This window comes from Temnothorax longispinosus, chromosome 2, assembly GCF_030848805.1.
Source record: "Temnothorax longispinosus isolate EJ_2023e chromosome 2, Tlon_JGU_v1, whole genome shotgun sequence".
Classification (NCBI taxonomy): Eukaryota; Metazoa; Arthropoda; class Insecta; order Hymenoptera; family Formicidae; genus Temnothorax; species Temnothorax longispinosus.
Window position 1 is genome coordinate 1433403 of NC_092359.1, and position 26304 is coordinate 1459706.

Below are 26304 nucleotides of genomic sequence, written 5' to 3' on the forward strand. Positions count from 1 at the left end.
GAAAACTCTCTAAACTCGACGGTAAACTTGCGATTTTAGATTAATTGCGTTTTAAAATTGAAAATTTACAACGTATCAAAACTTTCCAAATTGTTGCAACTTTCTCACTTGCTGCCGAAATGATTTAACGTCCGCCTGCAAGTATTTTGCGTTTTGAAATATGTGAAAAGCGTATAAGATTCGTCAATTCGTATCGATAATGCGACAGATGCGGCAAGCGGCAAGCCGGAATTTATTGAACCTTTTAAACTTACATTGCGTTAGATGATGACGGAAGCATCGATGTTTTACGTAACTGTTATCAACATCTCGCACTGATGCTACTCGCGAAATGGCTAAGTAGGTCTGTAATGAGATACTCGACTCGCCCTCGGAGCTTCCTTTCGTTAAAACCACACTCGTCATGAGTGCATGCTTTGTATCGTCAACGTATCCGTTACGTCGTCGGCAAAATGCTCCTGTATATCTTGTCTCGATAAGCAAAACCGCAAGCGAGTCAGTGCTTCCGTATAGCCAAGGGCAACAGTTCTACGATAAGACCTATCGGGAAGCATGTATGGCGTAATAATATACAGTTTCGCTTCGAGCTTCGAGGTCGAATATCTTAATATCAGAGATAGATGTACCTAGATCGATGTAGAGAAAAGTATCTTGACTTTGAAAATAATCAAATCATTTTTCTTCTGAATAAAGCTTTGACTTTAATATTTAATATATTTTTCTTCTTCTAACGATAAGAGTACTTTGAGAATAATCAAATAATTATTTTCCTTCCGAATAAATGCTTTTACTTTAATATTTAATATATTTGTCTTCTTCTAAGGATATTACTGGATTGCCACGGGATGATGTAGAAGATGGCACATGTGCACGACGGATTTTATATGATAAATCGTTTTATTTTAATAATTTGTGTGCCTGCATTTGTACAGTATAATAATAATAATAATAGTAATAATAGTAGAGAAGTAGTAGTAGTAGCAATAGTAACAATAGGAGTAGTAGTAGTTTAATAATAGATAATAGTAGAGTAGCAGTAGTGGCCGTACAAGTGACAGTAGCGGTAGTAGAGTGATTTACTACAGAAGCAACATCCGCGTCGTTCGCCTCGTCCACTTCGACGTTTGAATCTCAAAGAGCAGCCCGACAGTTTCCGGAAGTAAATGGAAGAAACGTCGCCCTTGTAGGCATTTCTATACCGACTTGGCCACTGACTGCGCTCGATCTTTGTTCGAAAAGTGTTAACGAGACTGTGCAACGATCATTTTTTGAAATTTTTCAGATACGCTTTCCCTTAACATCCGTGTACGCGCCGAAGCGAAGGACCAGAAGGTTTATTCCTCCTCTTCCTCCTCCTCCTCCTCTTCCTCCTCTTCCTCCTCCTCCTCCTCCTCCTCTTCCTCTTCCTCCTCTTCCTCCTCCTCGCCCTCCTCCTTCGCCTCCTCCTCCTCTTCTTCGTCAAATTGCGGCTCCTCGAGATCGTCGTCGACGGCGGCCTTCACGTCTTCCTCGCCCTCCGGTGATTCGGGATCGCCAGCCTTCTTGCCCGGTCTCTCACCGAACCACTTAGGTAACTTCGCTGTTATTCACGGAAAGCGACGGATTAATATTGCACAATTGGGACAAGAACGCGAAATACGATCATAACTGCTAAGTATACTGGATTAGAATTCCACGAGGCTAAATGACAAAAACAAGTGCGGAGGAACTTTCTCACAAAACGGATCTTCGAGATATTAATTAAAGCAGAAATGTGTCTTATCGTTTCGGAATGAATTTCGTATTAATTGTTGGATAACCGTAACAACGTCAAATCGATTTATCATTATATTTATTAAAGAAATATAGGATTTTTTTTCTCGAATCTTTCCCCATAAGTACGTTCGCTGCTTCGACGTCTCGAGGAGCACCGGAAGCTCCTTCGAAGCTGTTGGTTCCGGTGCTGGCTCGAAGCCTCGAACGCGGAATTCATACATACTCTTCTGGCGACCCAAGAACTGTTCCTTCTGTTGGGTCCACTGCTTCTCCATGGTCTCCTTCAGCTGTTCGTTCAGACCCTGAAACATCAACGGACAGAATGGCATGCTAGGGGTTACTCTCACACATCGGGATTTCTTTCGCCTGGGAAAACCCTCTCTTATTCCGTACTGTTGCTTTCCCTGGGTCGTACAAATCTCCCCGTGGCGAAGTTAGGGCTGACACAATCACGATCGACAGAATTAACGTCACAAAGGTCATCTATTTTCGCGACCGTATTCCGTCTTCCAGTCTGAGCTACGATCTTCGACGCTCGCTTTCTGACATACGAAGAGTGAATTCTCGGATTTCGCGCGGATTTCAGGAAATGAGGATAAATCAAACATCCTTAACTGTCGAGCAAGGGGGGGGGATACCGAGGAACTTGTACTTTCGGAACGTGAAGTGACTTGAACAGATTTGCAAACGCCGACAGAGTTATTATAGAGATTATTTTCGTGATTGGTGACTGCTGTCGCATCTCTCCTGGGCAGTGCACGTGAGAAAAAATCGCCATCGGTGTGTGTGTGTGTGTGAGCACAAATTTGGTACATCGTGCTTTTATGTACACCATCGAGACAACACGAACACAGCAATAACATGGCTGCATGGGCAGCCATCTCGACCGTCGTTTAGTCAACGAGAACAAGGAACAAGTATACATAAATTAGAAACACGGTCGTCCGTGAGATTTCGGAGATACAAATCAGCAAGGCAAGCAAGGGGGGAGGTGGGCGACAGTGACAGAGAGATCACGGTTGGACTCACTTTTGGTACGCTTCATAAATTGTTCTGTTCTCTGTTTCCACGTTTTCTCGTTGGTCTCCGCTAAAAGCGTGTCATAGCCCTGCGATTCAATCGATAATATGCTCACTAATCGCTATCTTTATATATATACATATATAGATTAAGTTCATTCCTAATCGTGTCCGATATTTGTCCGTTTATTTGTGCGTTATGTCACGGGGACGAGTTCCTATACTTTTTACGTACGTGTACATGTAGTGTCTTCATATCTGGCAGTGGTAGAGTGTTCGAATGTAAAAAATTCATCGTGATCATGTCGCAAAGTGAGCGAATTATGGGCTTGACCTCGTATTCTGAGAGTAGGGAATTAATTTTAATGTGTCGAATAAGTTAGAAGGGTTATACTTACGCCTTCAAAAAGTTTCTTCTTGTCGTCGTAGGACCTAGTATCAACGCGACGTTCGTACTTCGAGGCAACTTGGATTTTCGGCTGTAAAAGATCGATTCGATTAACAAAGCTTCTTCCTTGTATTTTCTTTTTTCCGCGTGATATGATACGTGATTACGTACGGGATATTTGCCGGTTAAAGCCTCAGGATCGAGGCCTTTCTTCAAGGCTTTGTGCCTCAGTTGTTGCTTCTGACGTTCCTTCAGCTCTTTAAGCTACGATAAAAGGGCAATATCGATTTATCAATACGGCCAGAAAACAACACGGACTATAATTAAACTCGTGTCCGAGTAACTTATTTATCAAGCGGAAATGGTCAATATGTATATACTTCTTTTTCTTTCTTTTTATTTTTATGACCCTTATATGGTATATAAAATTATTATATATAAATAAATTTCTTCTTATGCAATCTTTCGCTCATTAAAACCACCATTTCTACACAATTGCAAACTATACAATTAAAATCTAGCATGACAAACAGGCAATTCTTCAAAAAATAACGACAATTTAAATTTTGTTAGGAATGCGATAAAATTTATGTTGTTCTCATAGGGCGAAACAATTCTCAGTATTTTTAGAATCGTATAAATCGTAAAAACTTACATCATAATCCTGACGCTTTTGTCGCTCCTCCAGATCGTACTTTTCAGTTTCAAGTTTGACTATGGTCTCCCACAATTCGGTAGCCTTAGTACGGAGCTTGTCAATGGACAGACCTTCGATTTCCAAGGGCTTGATGCGAATGCTAAGGGAGATCTTCTTCTCTTCCTCGAGCTGCTCTTTCGTCTTGTTACGCTCAAGTTGCGCTGATGAAAGATTACCCTAAATTCACAGAAAAGAAGAGAAAAGATACCGGTTACAGAGAATACGCAATTGCTGCTTACAGTAAAGAGACTCACCTCAAGACCCTTCTTGGTGATGGTAAAGTTTGGACCCTTTACTTTACTTGCGTCTTTCATCGCTTGCATCATTGCCTGGCGTTTCTTTTCCGATTCCTCCAGGCGCCTAAAGTTATAGCAAGCAAATATAAAACAACACATTATATTACACAATGCATGTAAAAAATGTTTTAACGAGAGCACTCCCTTAATTGGATGGAAAGATCATTTAAAAAAAAAAAAAAATATAAAGCACAATAGATCCTACTGTGTTCTTCTACTCCGTATTCAAGTAGTTACGTAACTATCAATGATCAATTTAATTAATGCATAAGAAATTTACAAGTTTAATATCAATTGAACCGGAGAAAAACAAAATAAAATATAAACTAATTCATTCGATCTTAAACAATTTATTTTTCTATAGATGGAGAAAGGCAAATTAGAATCACAGTTGTGGATGTGTATGGAACATTTACATCGCAAATAACGGTTCATATAACACGAATGTCAAATACTTATGTCAAAAAATGTTACGTAACATAAATCAATAAATTTATTATTGCAAAATTTTTTGCGCTCGTCAGTGATAAAAATAATTTGACATTCTTGGTTATTTAATTGTTATTTAATTGCTCGCGACATAAATTTTTATATATTGACAACTAATTGGCTCTTTTTTGTTTATCGACATTTTATATCAAAGAAAATTTTCTTGTATTTTCTTTATTTAATTTATTTCTTGTTTCAGAACCAGAGATTCAACTATTTAGAAAAGAACCGATATTCATACAGAATTTTTCATGTAAAATGACATTTCTATTTCTTATAATTCTTGTATACATTACGAGAGGCATTTCGTATCAATGATATATTATATAAATACCTACCGTCTCTTCTCTTCGATGTCACGTTGTTTCTTCTCCTCTGAAAAAATTTAGAGAACTTTAAGTTTCCAGATTCTGTTTAGAGGAGAATACAGAGACGGACATAAGTGCAATTACCAATTTCACGTTGGCGACGTTCCTCCTCTTCCTTCTTCTTCTGGGCCAATCTCTTCTCCTCGTCCGCGCGGGTTACCTTCCGTTTCGCTTGTTTCTCCTAATACAGCATAGTTCCCAATATTAAATACAAATAAATATTGATCAAGAAGAATCCGGGGACAAGTAAGGACAAATTGTACCTTTAGTCTCTTCAATTCGTCTTCCTCCTTGGCCCTCTGCTTTCGCCATTCCGCTATGTATTCTTTGAGCTGTTCGTCGAGGTCGCTTCTTTTCTGTTCTTGCCTCTGAATTTTTAACGGATTTTAGTCGTAACGCGTATTATATTTCTCTCAACAATCGTGCTAGAGCCCAACGTGATTCCCAATGCGATCGATAGATAGAACGGGGTTACCGATATACATTCTGTTTATCCGTAAAAGGTATTTTTACGACGAAGGTGCTATACGGACGCACGGGGGAATTTGGGCACTCGCACAATGTTTTATTTACGAGCAGCCAGCACTCACCTTCATAAACTCGATATTCTCGCCAGATTCCCTGAAGGAGGCCGGAGTGAAAACAAAAGTAACTCTCTTTAAATCACGACGGTTGAGCCCGCTCTCTGGAAGATCTCGCAAGATCCCCCAGAACTCCATACGCGATTCTCACGTCCATATCTCCACTACTTTATTACAACTCCATCCATTCTCTCCCGTAGTGCATATTTTATTCAATGCCGCTCGTCGCACGTATACACACACAGACAACACATGGGCGGAACAGACAGACAGATAGATAGATGCACGGTCGGATAAATAGAAAAGTCAGAGAGAAACAGAGCGGGACAGAGAGGAGAGGTGGCAGAGGCGACATGTGAAAGAACGAAAAAAGAGAGACAGACAAGAGAAGAGGACAGAAAAGAGGCAAGTAGTAAAAGGCGATAATGTGCAAGCATATATAAGAAAGAAGAAACCAAAGTGCGCACCGCAGCGAATCACGGGAGAAGGCATTAATGAGAGTATAGCGAGGAATCCCATGACTGTCTTGGGATGGAGTTATCTCAGTCGTAAGGACCGTGGATTCGTAAATGACCAGAAGAGATATCGGAAATGGGGAATGACGACGGCGCATCGGAGATACGCTTTGGGAGGGGGGGGGATGACAATTGTGAGCGTTATAGGCTTAAAATTGTTTGCAAACGGATTTAACGGATAATTTCGCTCGATTTTTTCCAGACCGAGTTGGAGGTCAATCCGTGAAAATTCACGGGGACACGTGGGACTCGTGTCCCGAAAGATAAATCGACGAGAAGGGGAGAATATACCGCAATCGTCATCGGATTTCGGCTTTCCTTCCCCCCCGGGTCTCTTAAAGCGTTCTATTGAATTTTTTGGGGGGGATATTTTTTTTTTTTTTTTCATAATTTACATCGTGGAAGATGTCGTCGGGGATGTAAGAACCGCTTATTCATGGGATCTGCGGGCGTGGGTATATTGCAATTATTGCTTGCGAGTCGTTCAATTATGGCGCAAAGTCAATATAAATTAATATGGGGGATCGGACAAAATAACGAGCCTTGAGATACAAGGACGTGTGACACATCGCTTTGACGTAAACTCGAACAAGACACGTGATTATGTACAACTCGTTAATTCGTTAATTAATCAGAGAGACAAAACGTAAAACACGCGGGGGGTGCGAAAGAGATATAAAGTACGAGGGAAACATAAAGAGGGGGGGTGGGGGCCTCGAACACTGACAACGAATGATTAGACGTCATCGACAGGGTTGAAATCCAGAGTAATCGTTCTCGACTACAATTTGACTTTTGACCAAAAAACGCAAATGCACAATCGCGATCTTCTCGCAAGATTCGGCATTTGCGTTTATGCAATTTCAATGCGACAATAAATGCTGCGGATATGCCCCTGGCTTTACATATAGTTGGTCACATAATTCTACACGGTCGAAATGGAGAAATTCGTATCGAGCTCGCAAGATTAACGCCGCACTGCAGATATGCTGCATTATGTATCGAACGGACCGGCCCGTTAATAAGATCACGTCGGCGCCGGGGCGTGATACATTTTGAGCAGACGTCGGTCTCAGAATAAACTGTGTTACGTTATTGTGCATATATTTATGAGACGGCTGGCGGGCTCCCAAACGGCTCAAGTATCGTCGCGCGTTAACGTTATGCAATCGCGATGGAATATTCACGAACGCCTGCGACGACATACCGCCGCGCGCCGGTCGCGCCTGCCGTTACCTTCGATAAATATATCCCTATTATTATTCGCCGTCGCGCGCTACACACAGGCCAACGATCGCGTTATCCGTCCCGTATCTGTAAACAAGATTCTCTCTCCGGCGATATAGATAGAAATTGGCGAATCTACTACAGCGCGCAACGCGACCGTAACGCCGAAGCCGCGGTCTCTTCTGCGATCTCATTCCTGCCGTGACGAAAAATCCAAGGGTCTGGCGACCGGTTTCACCAACGTCGGTCCAGCAATCGTTAATTTTGTAATTTTACGCTCCCGGTGTCTTTAGAGACAGAGAGGTGAAGATTCATCGCGCTTTCTCAATCACACGCGATTTACAATAAAGGCGGAAGACCGGCAAATTGCGTTTACAATAGCTCCTCGAAGGGACGCGTTACACGTATCTTCTTGAGAACGGAACTTGGAAATATCTTACCGATCTTTCGCCCCGATTTATCGCAAACTTCGTGTGCCAGTAAAAAACAATTTATTCTTCTGCCTTTCGAAAATTGAGAAAAAAAATATCTCCTCTCTAAAGAGATTAAGAAAAACGAATTTAATCGACGTCGGAAAAACCGGACGGGGGAGGGGGATGTGAGAGAGCGGCCGAAGAGAACAGGGAAGATATATTATTGACGTGTAAACACCTCGATATATTCAACTTACTTTTGGGACGCCCTACCCCTATAAAAAAAAGAAAGTACAGATTCATTAATAACGTCGTGTAATTGGTCGTTGCTTACGTAGGACTGCACAAAGCTGCACGTAAATTATAAAAATCGGTATCGCGCTCGTCTCCAACTTGCGCTTTCCTGTCTTTTTTTTCCGTGCAAACTAAATCCGACCGCTCGATCGATTGATTTGCACGGTTCTTTTTTTTTTTTTTTTTATTGCAGGACTGAGGTCGTTCCGACACTCATTGCGAGCGAGTAATCGGTATGCGTCGCTTGCTTTCAACAATTAAGCGGCTCGTCGTTACTTTCTCTTCAACGGGGATCTCGTAGCGCTTTTGCAAAAAAAAAAGAAAGAAACGTTTCGTTGCCCATTTGCCATAATAATGCGGATAACAGAGGCTGATATTAGGCGACAGATATACAGTCGACAGACACGACGAGGACAAAAGATAAGGCTTGGAGAAATAAAATGCGGGGTGAAACGTGTGTATATATATACTTTTGCAACTGCATCTCGTCAAAATCTCATCGCTTCTGTGAGAGGTCTCGACGATGCGTATTGTACGGTCCATGTGTGGTCTCTCATACTTGAGATACGTGTACATGTGTGCGTGTGTATACAGTCGTCCGTGATATACATAGAAAAGCGCGATAGCATTGCTGTTTGTTTTCTCTTTTTTTTTATTATTATTATCATTTTGTTTAATCCATCGACGCAGAACAGCGACACAAGACAAACGTTGAGAAGACAGCGAATACACCGGCGGCGGCAGAATGTATTGTACTTTACAAAAGAATTGAAGTAGAAACAGAGAGGCGCAGGGGATGGACACATCAGCGTCAATTCTTTTTCAGACAATGTTACCAAAAAGAAGAACGTCACTGAAAAAACGTTTTTCGTCGTCCTCCGGCAAACCAAATTCCGATGAATTAAACATTAGAGGTATTTTGACAGAGCGACGTTCTTCTTTCGTGTGTATAACAATTCGACGAGAGAAGAAAAATAAAGAAAGAGAAAGAGACAGGGAAAAAGAGAAACGAAGGGAAAAGGAGAAAGATAGGTAGACAGATAAAAAAAGAGCAGCAAGTGTTTTGTTACAAAAAAAATTCTATGCAAAAGTAAACGACTGCGGCGGCACAACGCGTGTGAGATGATGAAGACAAAGAGAGAGAAAGAGAGAGAGTATGAAACAGAGAACGGACGAACAATTAAAGACTACACCGAGACAACAAAGACAACAAGACAGCGATTAGACAGCGGGGAAGAAAAAAAAATAAACGACACTGACGACAGCGCGTAAACGTACACCATTTATTGGCCGTCAAAAAAAAAGAGAGATAGAAAGAGAGAGAAAGAGAGAAACGTTCATATTTGTCGTGTGCAAAACTTACTCGGTCTTCTTCTCCGGCTGCCTTCGATTTTGACATATTTTGTATCGTACCGCGCGGGTCGATTAGCCGATCGGTCGATGGTCGAGTGACGGTTGGTTTGATTGATTGGTTGATTGGTTGGTTGGTTGGTTGATTGGTTGGTTGGTTTTGTGTGTTGTATGTGGAGATACACACAGACAGAGAGAGAGAGAGAGAGAGACAGGGAGTGAATAAACAAAACAAAAAGAAAGAAGAAGAACGGAGTTCATAAATCACAATCGGCAAGAGAAATCTGTTGCGCGTTGCGCGGCGCAAAACGAGACTTCGGAAAGCTATTATTCTTCATCTACGCTCTTCTCCGCTATCGATTCCATCGTGCGCGCTCGTTGGGCGTTCGTTAGCTTTAATCTAACTCGACGTTCTAGTTCTACGAAAGGAGAGCACCGACACCGACGATATAACGACATTCCCAAGAAAAAGAGAAGAGGAGAGAGAGAGAGAGAGAGAGAGAGAGAGAGAGAGAGAGAGAGAGAAAGAAAGATAGAGATTTAGAGTAACTCCGGTCTTGCTTTATGGATCTCGATAAATCTTTCTCGACAAAATCTCGCCGGATCCCGCGCGTGAAACGCCATATCTTTACGAATATGCATTATCTTCGCAAAGTAAAAAAGAAAGAAAGAAATTAATCGGATCTGTCAGCTAATTCGAATTTTGGCGAACGATCTATCACTCCGCGAACTATCGAGAGACTCGCGCGGCTTCTTTAATCGCGAGATCGAAATGGAATCGCGTCTTCGCAGTAGCTACCACAGCGCACGTTACAAGCCTCAGAAACTTACTTCCTGAAATGAGAAAACGTAACAATTCGTATGTTAGAAAGATACCGGGGAGCGTAATCGGGGAAACATTTAACGAAAGTGAACACTTACACTTCCTCGACTTCCTCCTCGCTGCTGCAAAAGAGAAAACGGAAAAAAGTCCAGTTTAGTCAGGGCGGAAACAACATTGGCGATCGGGGCGTTCGAACGTGAAACAAACGCGGGGAGGGGAGGACATTTACGGGGGGGGGGGGTTTCGCTCTCAAAGAGTTAGGGTCTTTTTAGGGTTGCTTCAAACTCTCGCTTATTTTCTATCACACAGATTGATTTCTGTCAGTATATATGTATGTGATTACGCGAATTTACTTTGCTTCGTAAAACGGCAATGAATTTGCAATCCGACCGTGCTGATAAATGCAAGTGATTGAATTCAAGTTTTTATATTCTTATCTTAGATGTGTCTAGACTCGACCGATTTACTTACTTCGTCTTTTCTTTATTTCGAGCTAAAAGCAAATTTTCTCAAAACGTTTCTATAATAACAAATAATTAAGTTAAGTACTTAATTTAATGAGAAAATATGTAGAATTTTATTTTACACAATGTTCCTTTAGAAAGTTTGAGGCGGTAATGCAAGACACGAAAAGCATCTAAGAAAAAAATAATAATAATAATTATGCAAGCATGTGAAAATGTCATCGAGCGACAATTAAGGAGTTGACTGAAGTATCCGAGTCTCGCTTTGAGTGCTAATTAAGGGGTTCGTGCGTGGGTGCGATTGGGACGTGACGCACGCAGCTGGGGCGGGCACCGAGACGACAAAAGTTAGACGACAAATGTGTGAAACATTTAGAACACGACGATGCCACAGATCTGTTTAACCTTACGTGGGCGTGATATTTAAACTTCGCTCGCACTTTCGGGTTCGTATACGATATCGTGATCAACGTTCAGCGAGCGTGCCACGATCTTGTCTAATACCGCCTCGGCATCGGCAAAGATCCGCGATTTGTCGAGTCTGGAAATCATTGGCGCGTACCTCGGCGCCTTCTCTCTCGCATTTCGGTCTACTCATCTCGGAGAGTGACGATATCACGTGTTTTACAGGTCGTTTATTTTGAAAATTATGCAAATCTGTACTTCTCGAAGAGAAAATCTGTTCCCAAGAAGAACAGAAAGTCAAATTGACATTATTTTGACTTTTCTGTTTTTCTTAGGAGGGAGAAATGATTTTCCGTGGCGCATGAATTTTTTACGCACCCATCAGAATTTGTAGAACTTGTACTAAAATTGGAGTTGCATCAGTTTCAAAATAAGCGATTGAGAATTACGGAACGCGAGCAACGGATGACAATTTACGATCGATATGTTGGCTTGAGAATAACGATCAGGGGAGCTACTTACGAGTATTGTTCCTCGTCGTCAGACATGTTGGCGGCTGTTTAAGGCGCTGCAACACAAAAACGAGACGTCGATTACCAGGTTGATTTGCCAAGTCAAAACGGCAAGAGAGAGATTTTTAAACAGTAGAGCGACTAAGCAAACGGTATATTTATTTGCGCGTTAAATATCTCTAATTAGATCACACTGTTCGATGAAAGTTGCACTGCGCTATTCTCCTAGGGAAAAAGATTGCGTAATTTAAATTATATCGCGTAACGTTAACACTTTTGACATCCTTGCGGTGAAATCGTCGAGAAGCGAAATCTCCATGACGTTTAACATAGCTCTATCACAACTTTCGTAACTCAACTATGCGTGCAACTTGATACTGATACCAGCTCCGACGACGGGCACGTCACGATCAATTCCGCGTGAACAATCTTGATTAGATCGCGTGCCAACGGTGCGATAAATTTCGGGAGATGAACGAGCGAGGATCAAGAAGGGATGGAAAATTGGAAACCTCGCCGATTACGGGTGAAGAAGAAGAAGAAGAAGAAGTCGCGCGGAAGGACCAGGCGAGAGGAAGCGGCAAGGGGAGACAGGGAGCAGCCAGGAAAAGAGGCACGGGGCACGGGGGGGGCACGAACGGGGCGCGGATGTACAAAAATGCTCGCGCTTGGCCGAACCTTCCGTGGAAGAGGGGCACCCGGAGGAAAGCCGAAGCTGAATGGGCCGGACGGCGCGCACCGACGACGTTCCCGAAGTAATCCGATACTTCGAGGCGAGAAAGAGAAAATGCCAGTTTGCTAACCCTGGCCGCAAGCTCCGGCGTCGCGCACAAGCTCTATAAGGAGCCCGTCCCCTTCTCTGCCACGTTGCTCTAATTTTAGAGAGGTACAAACACGCTCGTTTCGCTCTCCTTTCCTTGCCTTCTTTACGCGGACGGCGAACGTCGAAACCGCGGCGTTCGTAACCCTAGACGACGAACGGGAGGCGAAATATCTTGAACGTCCGCGAAAATGTCCGCGTGATATCCGCGAGTCCGTCATCGGAATATTGCCGTAACGCGATAATCAAATCATATAACTCGTCGTTGTTAATAATTACTTGTCGCAGTTGCCAAATAAGTCGAGGTCAAAGTACAAAACTGTTAATCCTCGACCGACACGAAGTGACACCTCAGTCTTTTATCTCAAACTATTGTCCGGTTTTACTACAAGTTTATGAGATCGTTTTGTCATTTTCTTCTCGGCACTTTATATTAATGATATAACGAAATAGTATAAATAATAAGGATATAATACAATGATACAACAAAAAAATGTTATAACGCAAAGAAAATGATGTAAAGAAAATTACAAAAAAGAAAACGTACGAAGATATAAAGAATTCGGAAAGGGTCTTTTTTCGGATCGCACACGCGAGAGGAATCCGCGGATAAAGTTTGCGCGAGAGTCATTAATCTATGCCAAAAAAATGCCGAGCGGAATAACAAACGCATTACACGATCTTACATCAATCAATTTTTTCGCATAATTATTCACTCGCACGTCCGTCGCACCGAAGGTCAGAAATTTTTCCACTGATGCGCGCCAATTCTCCCCGATGGGCGAGTAGATCGAGTCCGCGCTTCGAGCGGACGCGGCTACGCATTCACGAGATTTTCACTGGCCGAGGAACATCGCTCACTTTCCCTTTCTGTACATTGAAATGAAAAGATGCTTTTAAGTAATTTTACGTGGTCCACTGATCCTCCTCGGAAGATGGATCGCGTGATCGAGCCTCGAAACTTCTCGTGTGAATGGCTAAATCGTCCATTCGTCCCCCAAGACGTTTCGTCGTGGGTCAATCTTCTTCAGCAATATAAATATATTGCAGGAGCGAGGGGATTTCCACCGAGGTTTTCTCGATCGTTAATTATTTTGTATCGTATCACATCGTTTTCACATTCACAACAGTTCACACATCGCGGAAAGATCATCACGTAGTTCATCGCGAACGTTTTTCGGAACGAGAGCTAAAACAGAGAGAAGGCGAAGGAGGTGCGTCTTCCGTACCCGATAAGAAACGACGGAAAAGAAGAAAAGAAGAAAAAAAGAAAGAAAGAGAGGGAAAGAGAGAAATTACAATCGGGATGAGATTATTGAACAGAGAATGAAAAATGTTGAACTTACACTCGGGGTGGTGTCAATGCGTGTGGACGAGTGCGGGCGTGCTAGTGCGCGCGCGCGTGTGTGTGCGTGCGCGAGTGCGTGTACGTTGGACGTATACGCGCGCGTGTAGATAGCTTTCACGGGGGTGGCCCAGCCGGATGAAACCGCGAGGGAGAAGAGAGAGAGAGAGAGAAAGAGAGAGATGATGAAGTCCCGCGACACTCCGCAGAGGGATGAGAAAGAGAGAGAGAGAAAGAGAGAAAGAGAAGACACGCACACGCACAGGAGGAGCTTGTCCCGGTGGAATGTGGAGTCCGCGACAGCCTGAGCCGCTCTGAGGTCCGCGAAGTCGTCGGCGTACCGGACATCAGCCCCCGGCTCCGGGCGTCGTGCCCGCCCCGGTTTAAGGCCTCTCATTTCTTCCCTCGCCCTTCTTTCTCGCTCTCGCTCTCTCTTTCTTTCTTTTTCTATTAATAGAGCGGTGATCCGCGTACGCGGGCCACCGGGAGTGATACGATCCTGGTTGATACTATTTTCGTGTCTTTTCGCCGGCGAGTCCGCACGCCGCGCTTCCAACTCCTCCTGCGGACTTCGCGCTCTTCCGCCGGACGGATTCGACGAACGATTGCTCCAAAAGTAGGCCTGTTACGATCTCACGCCCCCACCTCCCGATGGCCGTTGACAATGGTGAGATGAACCGGCTGCAGAGGTCCGCGAAGATCCGCTATGAAGATCGCTCGAAGATCGAGAATCTGGTCTTTTAAATTTAAATTGTAGAGTATGACGGTACACCGAAAATTAGCGAGATCTCTACTCGTTCTCCCTCTACGCATGTAATTGCATACGTAATTGTGTGCAATTCATTAGTCTTAATATCTTAGTATTTCAGCTAGCAGAAGGTTCTAAAAGACGTCTTAAAAACGTTTAAAAAGACGACATAATTTTTCAGACTTCCTTTAAACATCTTTTAAAAGCTTCTGCTAGCTAGAATGATTACGATACGCTTTAATTTAACATAATCTCTGTGATAGGTTCGATTTAAATACGAATGTTTTGTTAGCGGTTTTTTTTTTTAAGACATAATAAGTATATCATAAGATAAAATAGATACTTTGTAACGGTGTAATTTCGCATTAATCAAATTGAAAAGTTTCTTAAAATAAAAAAAATATGTATATATTCCTTTGTAACTGTCTTCCGATATATTTGTAACATTCAAGAATGTACAGTGCTTTTCTGAATCTGAACAAATCGAATCGATTTTTCTTATAATCACAATTTACATAAAAAAGCTCGGGATAACAAACTGTTATATGTCGTAACTTCGGTTATTTTCAACGTAAAACATCTCGGCTATGCTGTCGATACGCGCTCTTTGTGACTCATATTCGTCGAGGAAAAAAGAATGCACTGCGGGGGCACCGTTGATGAAATCGTAGTAGAGTCTGAGCGATAAAATAGGAGTCTAAGACCCTGCTGAAGGGTACGGGATGCCTGCGTCATCTTAGTCATCTAACATCTAGCTAGCGGAAGGAAGAGGGTTGCCTTATCAGCATCGCCGCCGTTGTCGTCGGTGCTGGAAGTTTAAGCTTGAATGTGACTGTGTCGAATCGCGAGGTGCCTCCTTATATGGAGAGAGGCGTGTGTGGGAGACCGCGATGATGCGGTATAAAGTTGCCGGCGGGCGCGAATACGATTCCCCGCGGTGTGCTCGAAAGACCATCTCGCGAAGATTTAGCGCTAAATTGTCCACGCGATCTACGACCGGAGACGAAATACGACGCGCTTGTTTGATTCGACGATAGTCGTATGCACGAGTCGCATTAAACATTTCGCAGTTTTTTTTCACAGTCACATCGATCTCTGCTGTTAAAATAGCGAGGTGCAGTGCGGTAAAACTGACCGAAGTGAAACGCCACTCACGTTCTCGAATGACAAAACCTGTGTGTTCTGTATGTTGCTTTATTAATGCATTGGAATAACAAATGGAAAGGTATAGGAATGAAAGAGTGGAAACGGTGGACGGAAATAGTGTCGCAAATGTCGAACAGGCTATTTATCTTTTCGGCTTTAAAATATTAGGTACAATCGGTCGTTTAAATGGTCGATCTTTTCCCCCGAATCTCAGCTGGCCCGATTCCTTTTTGCCGCCAAAACCACCTCCTAAGAAACAGAGAGTTAAAATTTTTTATATTTGTCTACGAAAATCGTACGCATCTAATTGCTGATTACACACCGAGTCTCCTAGGTTTCCATCCCTTCAAAGTACGGCCGCATTCGTTGTCGATAAATATTTTGTATCCCTTTAACGTGGCATCGATGGTTCGTCTCAACGCTCTTCTAGCGTCCTCTTCGCTTTTCATTTCCACAAAACCGTACCCTTGAGAGAGTCCGGTTACCACGTCCACTATTACCTTCGCCGAAACAACATCTCCATGTTTGCCAAAGAACTAAACAATAACAATTTTATAAATGATTATACAAGACGTACAATAAAATTGCCAAACGTATGTCGTTCTATTCGAAGATAATGTTACCTCTTTCAGGTCGTAATTAGTGATTTTGGGACCGAGTCTAGCTACAAATATAGTTCTTTCCGGCTTAGATTCTAGATTGCGCGGTGGCTCGTAGTGCATCAGCATTGCCCTGCTAACAGCCTTATCGTGAGGCTGCGTGTCTGTTCCATCGATACTACCCGCCTTTAAGGGATCGTATTCTCTGGCGTAAGGGGTCCAATTCTGCAACACGTCCTCGCCCTAAAATATAAAACGGTCAATCACACTAACGTTTCTCAGATCAAGTCGTAAATTGCTATCATATAAATAACTGCTACTACTATAAAGTTACCACCTAATATTTTAAAGATTAAATTGACTAAAAGACTAATTGTTGCGAAACAATATGCACACTAATAAAGTACCAAAGAATTATGCAGTATAACCTAGAAATGTCAATTGCGTTAATCCTAGTACATGCATATTAATGCAATTTAAGGTTATCTGTTATTTCAGTATCTCGTCGATGAAGAAAAACACTCACCATGTTAAATATATTTGTGGCGTCAGAAGCGCATTTAAATATTTAGTAAATAAATCGCATATTTTTGCCCGACGAAATGTAAACAAAGTGAACCGAGACGCCAACTGTGCACATAATTGCGAACGTGGAACTACGTAGCTATAATTCGTGAATTTTCCCACTAGGTAACATAGTTTCGGTTCTGATCCGTGCTGTATCCGTAAAAAAATATATGTATATTTTAACACGATCAATATATGTATTAAAATTGTTAGTTTAATTTGCAAAAATAACTTATACAGCTCAAAAGTTGCGAGACAAAATTATACGATAATCTCGGTTAACAAATGCCTTCGATCATGTCCTACATTATTTAATTATTAATTAATTTGTTTATTAAATATGGTGCGCTGTGATAATTAACTATCGCTATCGCAATTTTATTTCGTGTAATGACACACGAAACGAACCGTATATAATAATATCTAAAAGGTACAGTTAAATATACAGGATGACTCACACACACACAATTCGAACCGGGTCTCTCGTATTTTCCCTCTTATTTTTTTTCTCCAATATTTTTTCTCCAACATTTTATCTCCAGTATTTTTTTTATTGCCAATCGCGAAAGAGATACGATCAGTTTGTATGACTTTTGTATAAACAAGCTCGTTGTTTTTTCGCACGTTATTGATAAAGACTTTGTTAAAAATAAAATACAACCTTATACGCGCGCGTTTCACATATCTAGTGTATAAGTGTATAGTATTTGTAAATATATACACAGTACACATATAATACCTATATACATATAGATAATATAAATACGCGGAGAATATTTCAGACGAGTTCAAATTACATCCAAAACAGCCCGCGGGAAAAATCCAATTTCATCGAATTTCAATCGACACAGGAGCGACAGGAGCATCTACTCGCATAGCTGCAACAATTTGTTTTACTGACAATCTATCCGCCTAGCTGTGCGGAATAATCGGGTATTTTTCGTTCAATAGTATTATATATCAGAATAAACAACGACGAGGAAGCACGACCTCGTTTTCAATCGCGGCCGAATGATTACGCCGGAATTGCGCGCCAGTTGTTTCATTTCAATAAACGTTCGTCCGTTCTCTCTCTCTTGTCCATTATTTGTCCCGCACTTAAAATCTGACAAACGCGTTGAACGAACAGTTATATGAAATAATGCAAGGTTAGCACAGATGTGAAATGACTATTTCGCGTAAGTAACGTCATCGAGTCCGGATGCATGATATGTCGTTAGCCGATACTAGATCAAGTCGAAGTCTAGACGCGCGCCCATCCGTTTCAACGCCAGGATAGCGTTAACCGCCTTAACCCAGCGCTTCTTAATGACATAGCGTTTCAATCGGTGCTTCTGTATCGGGTTCTCCAGAGCGGCTTCCAGCCAACGGTGCTCTATTAGCTTTCCCGCAGACGGTCTTTCCCTATAGCAAGAAGACCAATCAGTTTCTTAATTTATTCGCTATTCGGATGTGTGGGAGATGTGTGTGGGCGCGAAGCAAGTGAACTTGAAACTTTCCTATAGAGTACTCTGTGATTTATATATTAGATATAAAATATGAACATGTGACTATATTTAACAAGAAACATGTGCGTGAATGTATATGTTATTTCAATCAGCTCTCCTGCAAATTTCGTGCAACATTATATATATATATATATATATATATATATATATATATATATATATATATATAGATATACTGACAATAAGTAAAAAAGTCTAGACTTAATCTATTTTATGTCTCTCATAATTGTTATTATTATAATACATGAGAATATATCCGATTAATTCTATTAATAAATAACAGTATATTAAATATAAGGGTTTCCCTCTGGAACGCTTGTTGAAAAATTGTTGTTTGCAGAAAAAAGGATATTTAAATTCGGAACGACGAATTTTGCGCCGTTCTTTCTGTTGAAAATGTCTGCACGATAGATTTATTAGCTTGCAAGGAATCAAATCGAAATTCCTTGTAGATATAGGCTCCTTGAAAATTAATTAAATTGTACTGACGACATATAAAAATATTGATTTGAGGGTGTATCGATGGTACACAGCTATCGAGAATTTTGCTTAAAGTAATATATATATCATCCTTATTATCCAAATTTAACTCTCCGTTTACAAATATCCATCAGAATTGTGTCTATTTCAAGTTTAATAATAGAGGACTTTACGGTCTCTTACACTTTCGCGACATTTTATGTATATATACATTATTTTACGAAATGTCACGATATTGCAAGATTCTGACTTGTTTTTAATTGTGAAAACACATCTGCAGAAACGGATGTGAATCCAAGATTCAGTCGATCACCGAAATTAAACAGGCGTTAAGATAATTAAAACTTAACTTTTTTTCGTTTAAAAAACTCTTCTCTTCTAATTTTTTCTTAAAAATTCAATTATTTAAAGAATAAGAAATAAGAATGCGCTTGTTTGTCATTCGTAAGGGTTTGTTAAAAAATAATTAATTATAAGATGGATTGAAAGGGGTTGAATAATAAAATCATTTCCCGACTTTGAAGATCAAAGATTCACATTTTCATAGATTAATCTTTGCGAATCATCTACTAAGTATATTATTATAGGCGTATATCTCATTTTGAGAGTCAAATTGTTCCGAAATAAACGAAATTACGATCGTAAGAAGAGAGCAAAGATCGTTAACGCCGCGCATTTTCCTGATCCGGTCCACGAACCATTCGCAAGTGCGCAATCTGCAAGCGCGGACGTGTCGTTCAACGATGTATCGACGGCGACGTGGATGACGCGACGTCGGGAGATTTCGTTTCCTGTTGCTTCGACTGGAAGTACTGCGCCAACGAATTCATCGTCCTCCTAGCGATCGTGTCGGCCCCGCACCAGTCCAGGCTGACGCTCTTTCTGCCGGCGCCGACACCACCACCACCGCCGCCGCCGACTCCGCCGCCGCTGCCGCCGGACATTGTGGTGACTTCCTCCCATTCGCCCAACAGATGCAACAATAGGTCCTTCGTGCTGCCCGGCTCGTCCAAGTTCAGATTCTTGTGCAGGTCCCGCAAATTCGATATCCGTGGAACATCCCTGCTGGTCTCGCCGAAGGATCGTTTCACGCGGGACCGTCGCCACGGGGGCGTCAGGTCCATTTCCTCCGCGCCGGTGGAAGACCTCCTACCTCTCTCGATCCTCTCCCCGTTGAACTTCTCATCGATCGTCTCGGTGATCGTCGTTCGTTCGAGGGAATATTTTCGCGAATCCTTGCGTCTCTCGGACATATCACCATCGCCGATGCTCGTTCTCCTCAGGGCCACGAACACGTTACCGAAATTTGGATCGAGATTGTGCCTGTCGAAGCTGCGGCTACTATGAAAGGTCGTTCCGTTGAGCTTTCGCTGCCGAGTGATACTAGACAGTTTCTCCGTGATCTCGTTGGTCTCTTTATCGACGTGAGACGTCACTTTAACATTATTCCTCGAGTAGGTATCGCGATTATTATCACCGGGCCTTCTAGTGAACCGCTGCGCTTCCATTGGGCCTCCGTTATTTTCCTCATTCACCCGCGACCCCATGGCGATCGAGCGCAAGTGCTCGGATAGCTTGATGATCTCCTCGGCCAGAGCGATCTGGCTGGCGGGATCGCGACGGTTTCGCGCGGCCGTACCTTCGGAAGCTCTCCTCTCCAAGGACAAGCTGAGACTCGGCACGGACAACAAGTGGCTAGAATTATCTCTCACGGTTGCAGGGTCCGTCACCCTCTCCGATTGCGTGCTGCTGCTGCGAAGACTGTCGCAGGGTGAGGGACTGTGACCCCGCATGGATATGGATTCGTCGCGACTGCGAAGCAGGTTCCTCGGCAACGCGTGATACGAGTCGATCGTGTACGGGCTGTCCGGATGTTCCCGCCAACGCTCGACGAACAGTCTGAGATTGTCCTTGGTCACGTCCAGCTCCTCTCTGCCGTTATCGTCGACGACACCGATGACAGGACGATTCTCGATAAAGGCCGTCCGTTTGGCCGCCGCCAATCCCGCGACCTCCTTCTCGCTCTTGGGCTTGTTCATTTTTCGGGCCAGCCATCGGTGTTCCCGACATTGCGCCGCAGTCATTCGCTTTCTGAAAGATTCGAAAGGCTCGTCGTGAGGAGGGTCGTGCTCTAGTGTCGCCCAGGCTCGATAGTGCGTTTCCCTTGTCACGTGGAGACACGCGTGATTCCGCGATCCGAGGGCGAACAATTATGACGAAAATGTATAGACGAAGAGTACAATGATGGACTCGAATATCGTACAAATGTGCGTTGCGTTATGTGTATCTGAATGCAAAATTCTCGATAAGAAACCATCCGACGGGCGAAGCTTTATATACCGCTGTTGCTCGTTTGACATTTGGACGCTCTCGAAACAACAAAATCGTTTCTTGAATGCGACGAGAATAAAATATTAGTTGATATACAATGTCGAAACAACATACATTTTGTTAAGAGTTACTACAAAATGCAATAAATTCTTATATTTTACTACAAGATAAAATCGCTTTTTTCTAATCGCTAGCTTGACAAATTCGTGGAAATTGATATATATTAAAGTAGAACATATAAAGTAGATTAGTCACGATAAGTGCGGGTTGCTTTGTGAGCCATACACACACACCCTCACAACGAGTCAAAGAGGATAATTTAAACAGTGTAACAGAAGGAGCTTCTTCTCTGATTGTGAGTGTAACAACAGATTCGGGAAATGGTAATACGGGAATACAAGAAGAAGAGGTGAGAAACTGAAAAGAAGAAAGAAGCAAGGAGAAGGAGCAAGGAGAGAAAGAGAAATTGAAACACAGAAGAGTAATATATACGTACAATATATGTATGTATGTAACATAAAATATAAAAATATACTTACTCTTTGTCTTTCACCAGAAGGCATCTTATGAAATCCTTGGCATCTTCCGAGATCTCGGTGAAGGCCTCGTGATCAAAGTCGTACTTTGCGATGGTGACATTCGCCATTGTCTCAATGTCCGTGTCGCCCATAAACGGTGATAAACCGGACAATCTAAAATAGTTAGTTACATGAGCAGTAGTTACAAGGCGTATCTTTTGTAAAGCTGTAATATGCGGAATCGTAACTTACAATACGTAACAAATAACACCTATACTCCATATGTCAGTACCAAATCCAATTTGATCAAAGTTTACGACTTCGGGAGCAACAAACTCAGGCGTACCGAACAACACTTGTAGTTTCTTACTCGGATCGTATTCCCTCGCCAGGCCAAAATCGATGATTTTGATTCTGTTACCTTCTTTCGTCAGGCATAGTATATTCTCCGGCTACACAACAGACATAATTCTAAATAATTACACAAATTACTAAATAAGAAGAAGATTACATAGATAATTATATTCTTACGAGTAAACAGAGCAGCTTTCAAAGATTCTTAAATTTGATAAATATAAGACATAAAAATTTGGAAATAACTTTATAATAAACATATCATAATCGTAAAAAAATTAATAGGAAGATTTACGAGGAACATGATTGTCAAATACCAATCTTCTACTATGTTCAAAATAATTCGTGTCGACAATATATAAATTAAACGACTCACTTTTAAATCGAGATGCAAAATCTTTTGACCATGCATGAATTCTATTCCCTCGCATATCTGCCGCATAAAAACGGCGCAGCTGCGTTCCGTCAGTACGAAATCGTCGTCTATCACTCTCTCAAAAAGCTCACCGCCGTCGATCCTTAAATGATGGAAATTTAAATGTAATCCCACAGAGCGCGCGTCTTTCTAATCCTACGCTCCCTTGCCCGCTGTTTCGCCCGCAAGAGAAAAAAAAAACGTACAATTCTAGAACGACATATATCTGTTTCCCCGTGTCAATGGCATCGTACAGCTGAATCAATCGTGGATGCTGTAAGCGTCGCATGATGTCTACTTCTCTTTGCACAGCACGTCTGTCCTCCTTCCTCATGACGTTTACCACTTTCGCGGCGAGCATCAAGCCGCCTGTTTTCTCCTTACATCGGTAAACGATTCCAAATTTTCCCCTGAAACGAGTATAGAGAAACCAAAAATTAATCGAAGACGATCGGACATTTTTTGTTCTTACTTTGTAAATACTATGTGTATAATCGGGTAAAAATCATTTGGCTTAAATATGAATAGCTACGTAAAAATAGAATTAAATCTCCGTTGATTAGAGTAGCAAGCATCGTATACAAAATCGCGCTACGATCTTTGAAACACAGAATTTTTGGGTAATAAGTAACAAGTAACGCGTAAAAAGTAATAAACACTAGATGATTTGGCAAAGCTGTACATCCGCAGTACGTCCCTGGCAGCACAAAGCAGAATACAACATACTTGTCACGCGGCCAAGTCAGCGAGCGAACCATTGTGTTCGTGTATCTAAGTCAACGGATGCGTCGAACGCAATTATTACACCTATTAATTAAATTTTATTATACAGTAATTAATATAATCAAATTATTAATTTATTAATTAATCGTGTTACATAAAGAGGTGAGAGGATGGAGCGGTTGCCTGTAGCTAAAGGTCGCTCTTCTCTTAGGGTTGAATGTGAAATGTTACAAGATTTCCTACTAGAAGACCATTATTTCGCTCTTGCTATCATCATTATTATTAAATTTCTCGTGTTTGACATTTAATTTTTGAGCGACGCCAATATCGTGAAGATAGAAAGAAGCAATTTGGCGAGAATTACGCGTCCAATTATTAAGAAAATAAAAAATCGAAATCTCTTTTAGTTTATTTTAGCAATTCGCTCTCGAGCACCGTCCACGCTCCTACTGGACTTGTCTGCGATTTCGAAATCGTAGCGTAGGGCAAACACGTTCATTGTCAAACTACATTCCGGCACTGACGAGTCGGCCGAGTTCACCACCGGTGTCAAGAGCACCGGCACGCCCAAGCTCGACGTCGGAACGTCGTTTGACGTGCGTACCGTTTCACTCCACGGGTCGAGAGAAACGGATATTTATTTATAGACGTATCGCGCTTGGGTCCTTGATTGCCGGCGCGAGCGAGATCGCGCGCGTGTTCGCCTTATCACCTTTGCGCTGCATTCCGCAGACGTGCACCTGACGGCAACGGCAACATTCCTGTAATTCTGTCACTATACCGTCTGATTTTGTGGAAACGGGCCAACGGCTCTAATATCCCAAAGAATATTGGACACTCGATACAAGAATATCGAATGAAGGCCATACGACGAAGACATCAAATATTTGTATTTAGATTACCGGTTTAACCCGGGAACGGGCGCCCGGGGTGATTTTTACACTCTAATAGTACCTATCGAAAAAATGAAGCTCACATCACAGCAATTTTAACGCGTGTTGTGCTTCTTTTATTTTTTAAATATTTTTAGTTTTTCTAAAAACTAATAAATTATAGAACAATCGAAAATATGCAATATGTATGTAATAACAATGATTTTTAATTGGGATGCAAATATCACCCCAGATGACTATTTATGCAAAAAAAAAATAAAAAAAAATCAAGCGCCTGTTTCCGGGTTGATCAGGAGTTAATCGTCAGTGTATATTACTTCATCTAGAGCGGATGGAGCGAGAAGAAGCATTAGCGCTTTTATCTCTAATGTTCCATACTATTTTTCTACGATCTTCCAGATCAGAAGGATGTTGCGTTATGATCGCATAAACGAGGTGCTCTAAAAGTCGATAAATTAAACTAATTAACTACGTTGACGTGATCCTCGTTTCCACGCGTTGACTTCCTGGAAATTCTCTCCATTAATCACGACGTCAGCTCGACGTCAATTCCCTGGCTGTATCGAGATTGATACGCATCCGATCGCGCGTGATCGACGCGTCGTTGGCACGATACACGAAGTGTCTGTACACATCCGCTGATCGATGGATTTAATCACTCACCGTCCGAGCTCCGACTGGATGTCATAATCGTCCTTGAACTCGACACCTCGGCGTATCGTCACGTCTCTATAGGGGAAGCTGGGCTCGATCTCTGAAAACAGACGCGCGCGCGCGCGATGGTTAGACGGGTGGAATGCGAGGGTGAGTAGGCGTTTGGCATTCAATTTCATCGCCGAACGATGAGCCGGCGTATCTTGAAGATGGAAAGAGGGCAACTTTGAGTATCGCGCCCGTTCTCCTCGAGAGTTTTGGCGCCAACTTTTCGCCAAGACTTCACGAGACGCCATCAATTTTGTATCCTTTTCTTGTTAGCAAGTTTTCTCGTTATATTTTAATGATTTATTTTGAGAGAGAGTTTCCCAAAGTTTCTCTATTCTTCTCTTCCTTAAAAAGGTTTCTATCGATCGTTCCCTCGAGCCCGATGTCCATCTTCAAAGATAAGCTTTTTAAATAGAATCTAATTCTTATTTCTTCATCTTATTATTATATCTTTTTTCATTTATTTACCTCTATTTATTACACGTCTCACAAAAATTTTTGTTCCAAAAGGATCTTCCACACAGAAAAAGTGTTAAATCAAATCGTATATACGCAACAATCTATAATTTTATAAAAATTTTAACTTTTTTTGCTTGGATGAACTTTATTATATATAATCTCATTTCAAGATTTCCACATTGAAGCTAAAGGTATTTTAAAATCAAGAATATTCTTTTTCTTTCTGTACACCAGCTGCCTACAATTTCATGCGAGATGAGTAAAGATAATAAATAAAGCTTTAATTTCGAGATGCCCAAATTCCGACATTACGTGCGAAAATAGCTTCTATATGTTTGTTCAAGGCGCGGAAATTCCTACGAGATACGTCTCTCCGTATTGCTAAAATTGAATTCGCCGAGAATATTTCTGTTTTAATTCAGTGGCAGACACTTGGGTATTAGAACGCGTCAGAGAAGATTAGAACGATGCTGCTTGAATGAGAATAGTCATCTTTTGATTTCCCCAAAGTCGCGCCCCGTGTTCCATCGAGCGCGCTGACAGGCGCGCACACGTTTCGCGTTTCCCGCGTTTCTCGACCGAAACGTGCCCTCTTTTCCCCTCCCCGTTTCCCGGGTATCTCCTGTTCAGGAAAAATACAATTGTCCAGTTTCTTTATCCTCCTCTTTCTCTCTCTCTCTTACCTCCCACCGGATCCGACTCGTCTACGCGGATCATGTTCCTCGAGCGATTTCACGACGAATCGGCCGCCGTTGTCACCGCCGTTGTCACCGCCGTTCTCCCGTCTTCCCGGGAAACAAGAAGAGAGCGGAAACAGTGATCCTCCGCGGGTTCTTCGCTTCTCTCTTTTTCTCTCTTACCCTTTCTTGCTCGCGAAAATAAGAATCACGAGGAGGTTTCGCGCGGATTTTCGCACTCGCGCGCGATCCCTCGATCGATCCGGCGCGAGCCACGGGCGATTATGAACTATCTCGCGGCGGCTGTTTCGTGTCGCCGAGATGGTGGTCTCTTCTTCTTCCCCGGCTCGGACGGATTTAGATTTTCGGCGGACGCCGCGAATTCTGCTGGTCGATCACGTGGCCCGTAAGCCCTAACGATCC

General features: G+C 42.2%; 3 protein-coding genes across 9 annotated transcripts; all 3 read right to left on the bottom strand.

Moving 5' to 3' along the window:
- Positions 1–878: 878 nt before the first annotated feature.
- Positions 879–14092, bottom strand: Tpnt (troponin T, skeletal muscle). 7 transcript variants are annotated; one of them, XM_071797939.1, is made up of 13 exons: positions 13763–14092; positions 11607–11652; positions 8006–8023; positions 5603–5633; positions 5276–5380; positions 5097–5193; positions 4983–5019; positions 4114–4219; positions 3818–4036; positions 3334–3426; positions 3173–3253; positions 2785–2863; positions 879–1579 (listed from the first exon to the last, which is right to left on the bottom strand). In XM_071797939.1, exons 2-13 carry the CDS (start codon positions 11630–11632, stop codon positions 1335–1337), a joined length of 1137 nt encoding a protein of 378 aa, XP_071654040.1. In that variant the 5' UTR covers positions 11633–11652; positions 13763–14092; the 3' UTR covers positions 879–1334. The 7 variants fall into 7 exon arrangements, with proteins under 7 accessions (XP_071654040.1, XP_071654037.1, XP_071654038.1 ...); XM_071797936.1 differs by lacking the exon at positions 2785–2863 and adding an exon at positions 1979–2057 and having other exon boundaries at positions 13763–14089; XM_071797937.1 differs by lacking the exons at positions 2785–2863; positions 13763–14092 and adding exons at positions 1979–2057; positions 12275–12392.
- Positions 14093–15687: 1595 nt separating this feature from the next.
- LOC139825311 (U11/U12 small nuclear ribonucleoprotein 35 kDa protein) lies at positions 15688–18041 on the bottom strand. The gene is made up of 4 exons (XM_071797950.1): positions 16781–18041; positions 16279–16497; positions 15978–16191; positions 15688–15904 (listed from the first exon to the last, which is right to left on the bottom strand). Exons 1-4 carry the CDS (start codon positions 16781–16783, stop codon positions 15798–15800), a joined length of 543 nt encoding a protein of 180 aa, XP_071654051.1. The 5' UTR covers positions 16784–18041; the 3' UTR covers positions 15688–15797.
- Positions 18042–18323: 282 nt separating this feature from the next.
- Positions 18324–26237, bottom strand: LOC139825300 (uncharacterized). The gene is made up of 7 exons (XM_071797927.1): positions 25888–26237; positions 24707–24797; positions 22634–22837; positions 22389–22530; positions 21911–22110; positions 21680–21832; positions 18324–20900 (listed from the first exon to the last, which is right to left on the bottom strand). The coding sequence occupies exons 1-7, from the start codon at positions 25919–25921 to the stop codon at positions 19547–19549; spliced, it is 2178 nt and encodes a 725-aa protein (XP_071654028.1). The 5' UTR covers positions 25922–26237; the 3' UTR covers positions 18324–19546.
- Positions 26238–26304: the final 67 nt, after the last annotated feature.

Coding starts and splice junctions, on each gene's coding strand:
- LOC139825300 (XM_071797927.1), bottom strand. CDS start 25,921: ATGATCCGCGTAGACGAGTCGGATCCGGTGGGAG. Junction 22,111..22,388: donor TTTTGCATCTCGATTTAAAA/GTGAGTCGTTTA, acceptor TCTGTTGTGTAG/CCGGAGAATATACTATGCCT. Junction 20,901..21,679: donor CTTCTGGTGAAAGACAAAGA/GTAAGTATATTT, acceptor CGAATCTTTCAG/AAAGCGAATGACTGCGGCGC.
- LOC139825311 (XM_071797950.1), bottom strand. Junction 16,192..16,278: donor CTAATTACGACCTGAAAGAG/GTAACATTATCT, acceptor GTTATTGTTTAG/TTCTTTGGCAAACATGGAGA. Junction 15,905..15,977: donor ATGGAAACCTAGGAGACTCG/GTGTGTAATCAG, acceptor TCTGTTTCTTAG/GAGGTGGTTTTGGCGGCAAA.
- Tpnt (XM_071797935.1), bottom strand. CDS start 5,731: ATGGAGTTCTGGGGGATCTTGCGAGATCTTCCAGAGAGCGGGCTCAAC. Junction 5,194..5,275: donor ACGAATTGAAGAGACTAAAG/GTACAATTTGTC, acceptor ATGCTGTATTAG/GAGAAACAAGCGAAACGGAA. Junction 3,254..3,333: donor CTTTAACCGGCAAATATCCC/GTACGTAATCAC, acceptor GATCTTTTACAG/CCGAAAATCCAAGTTGCCTC.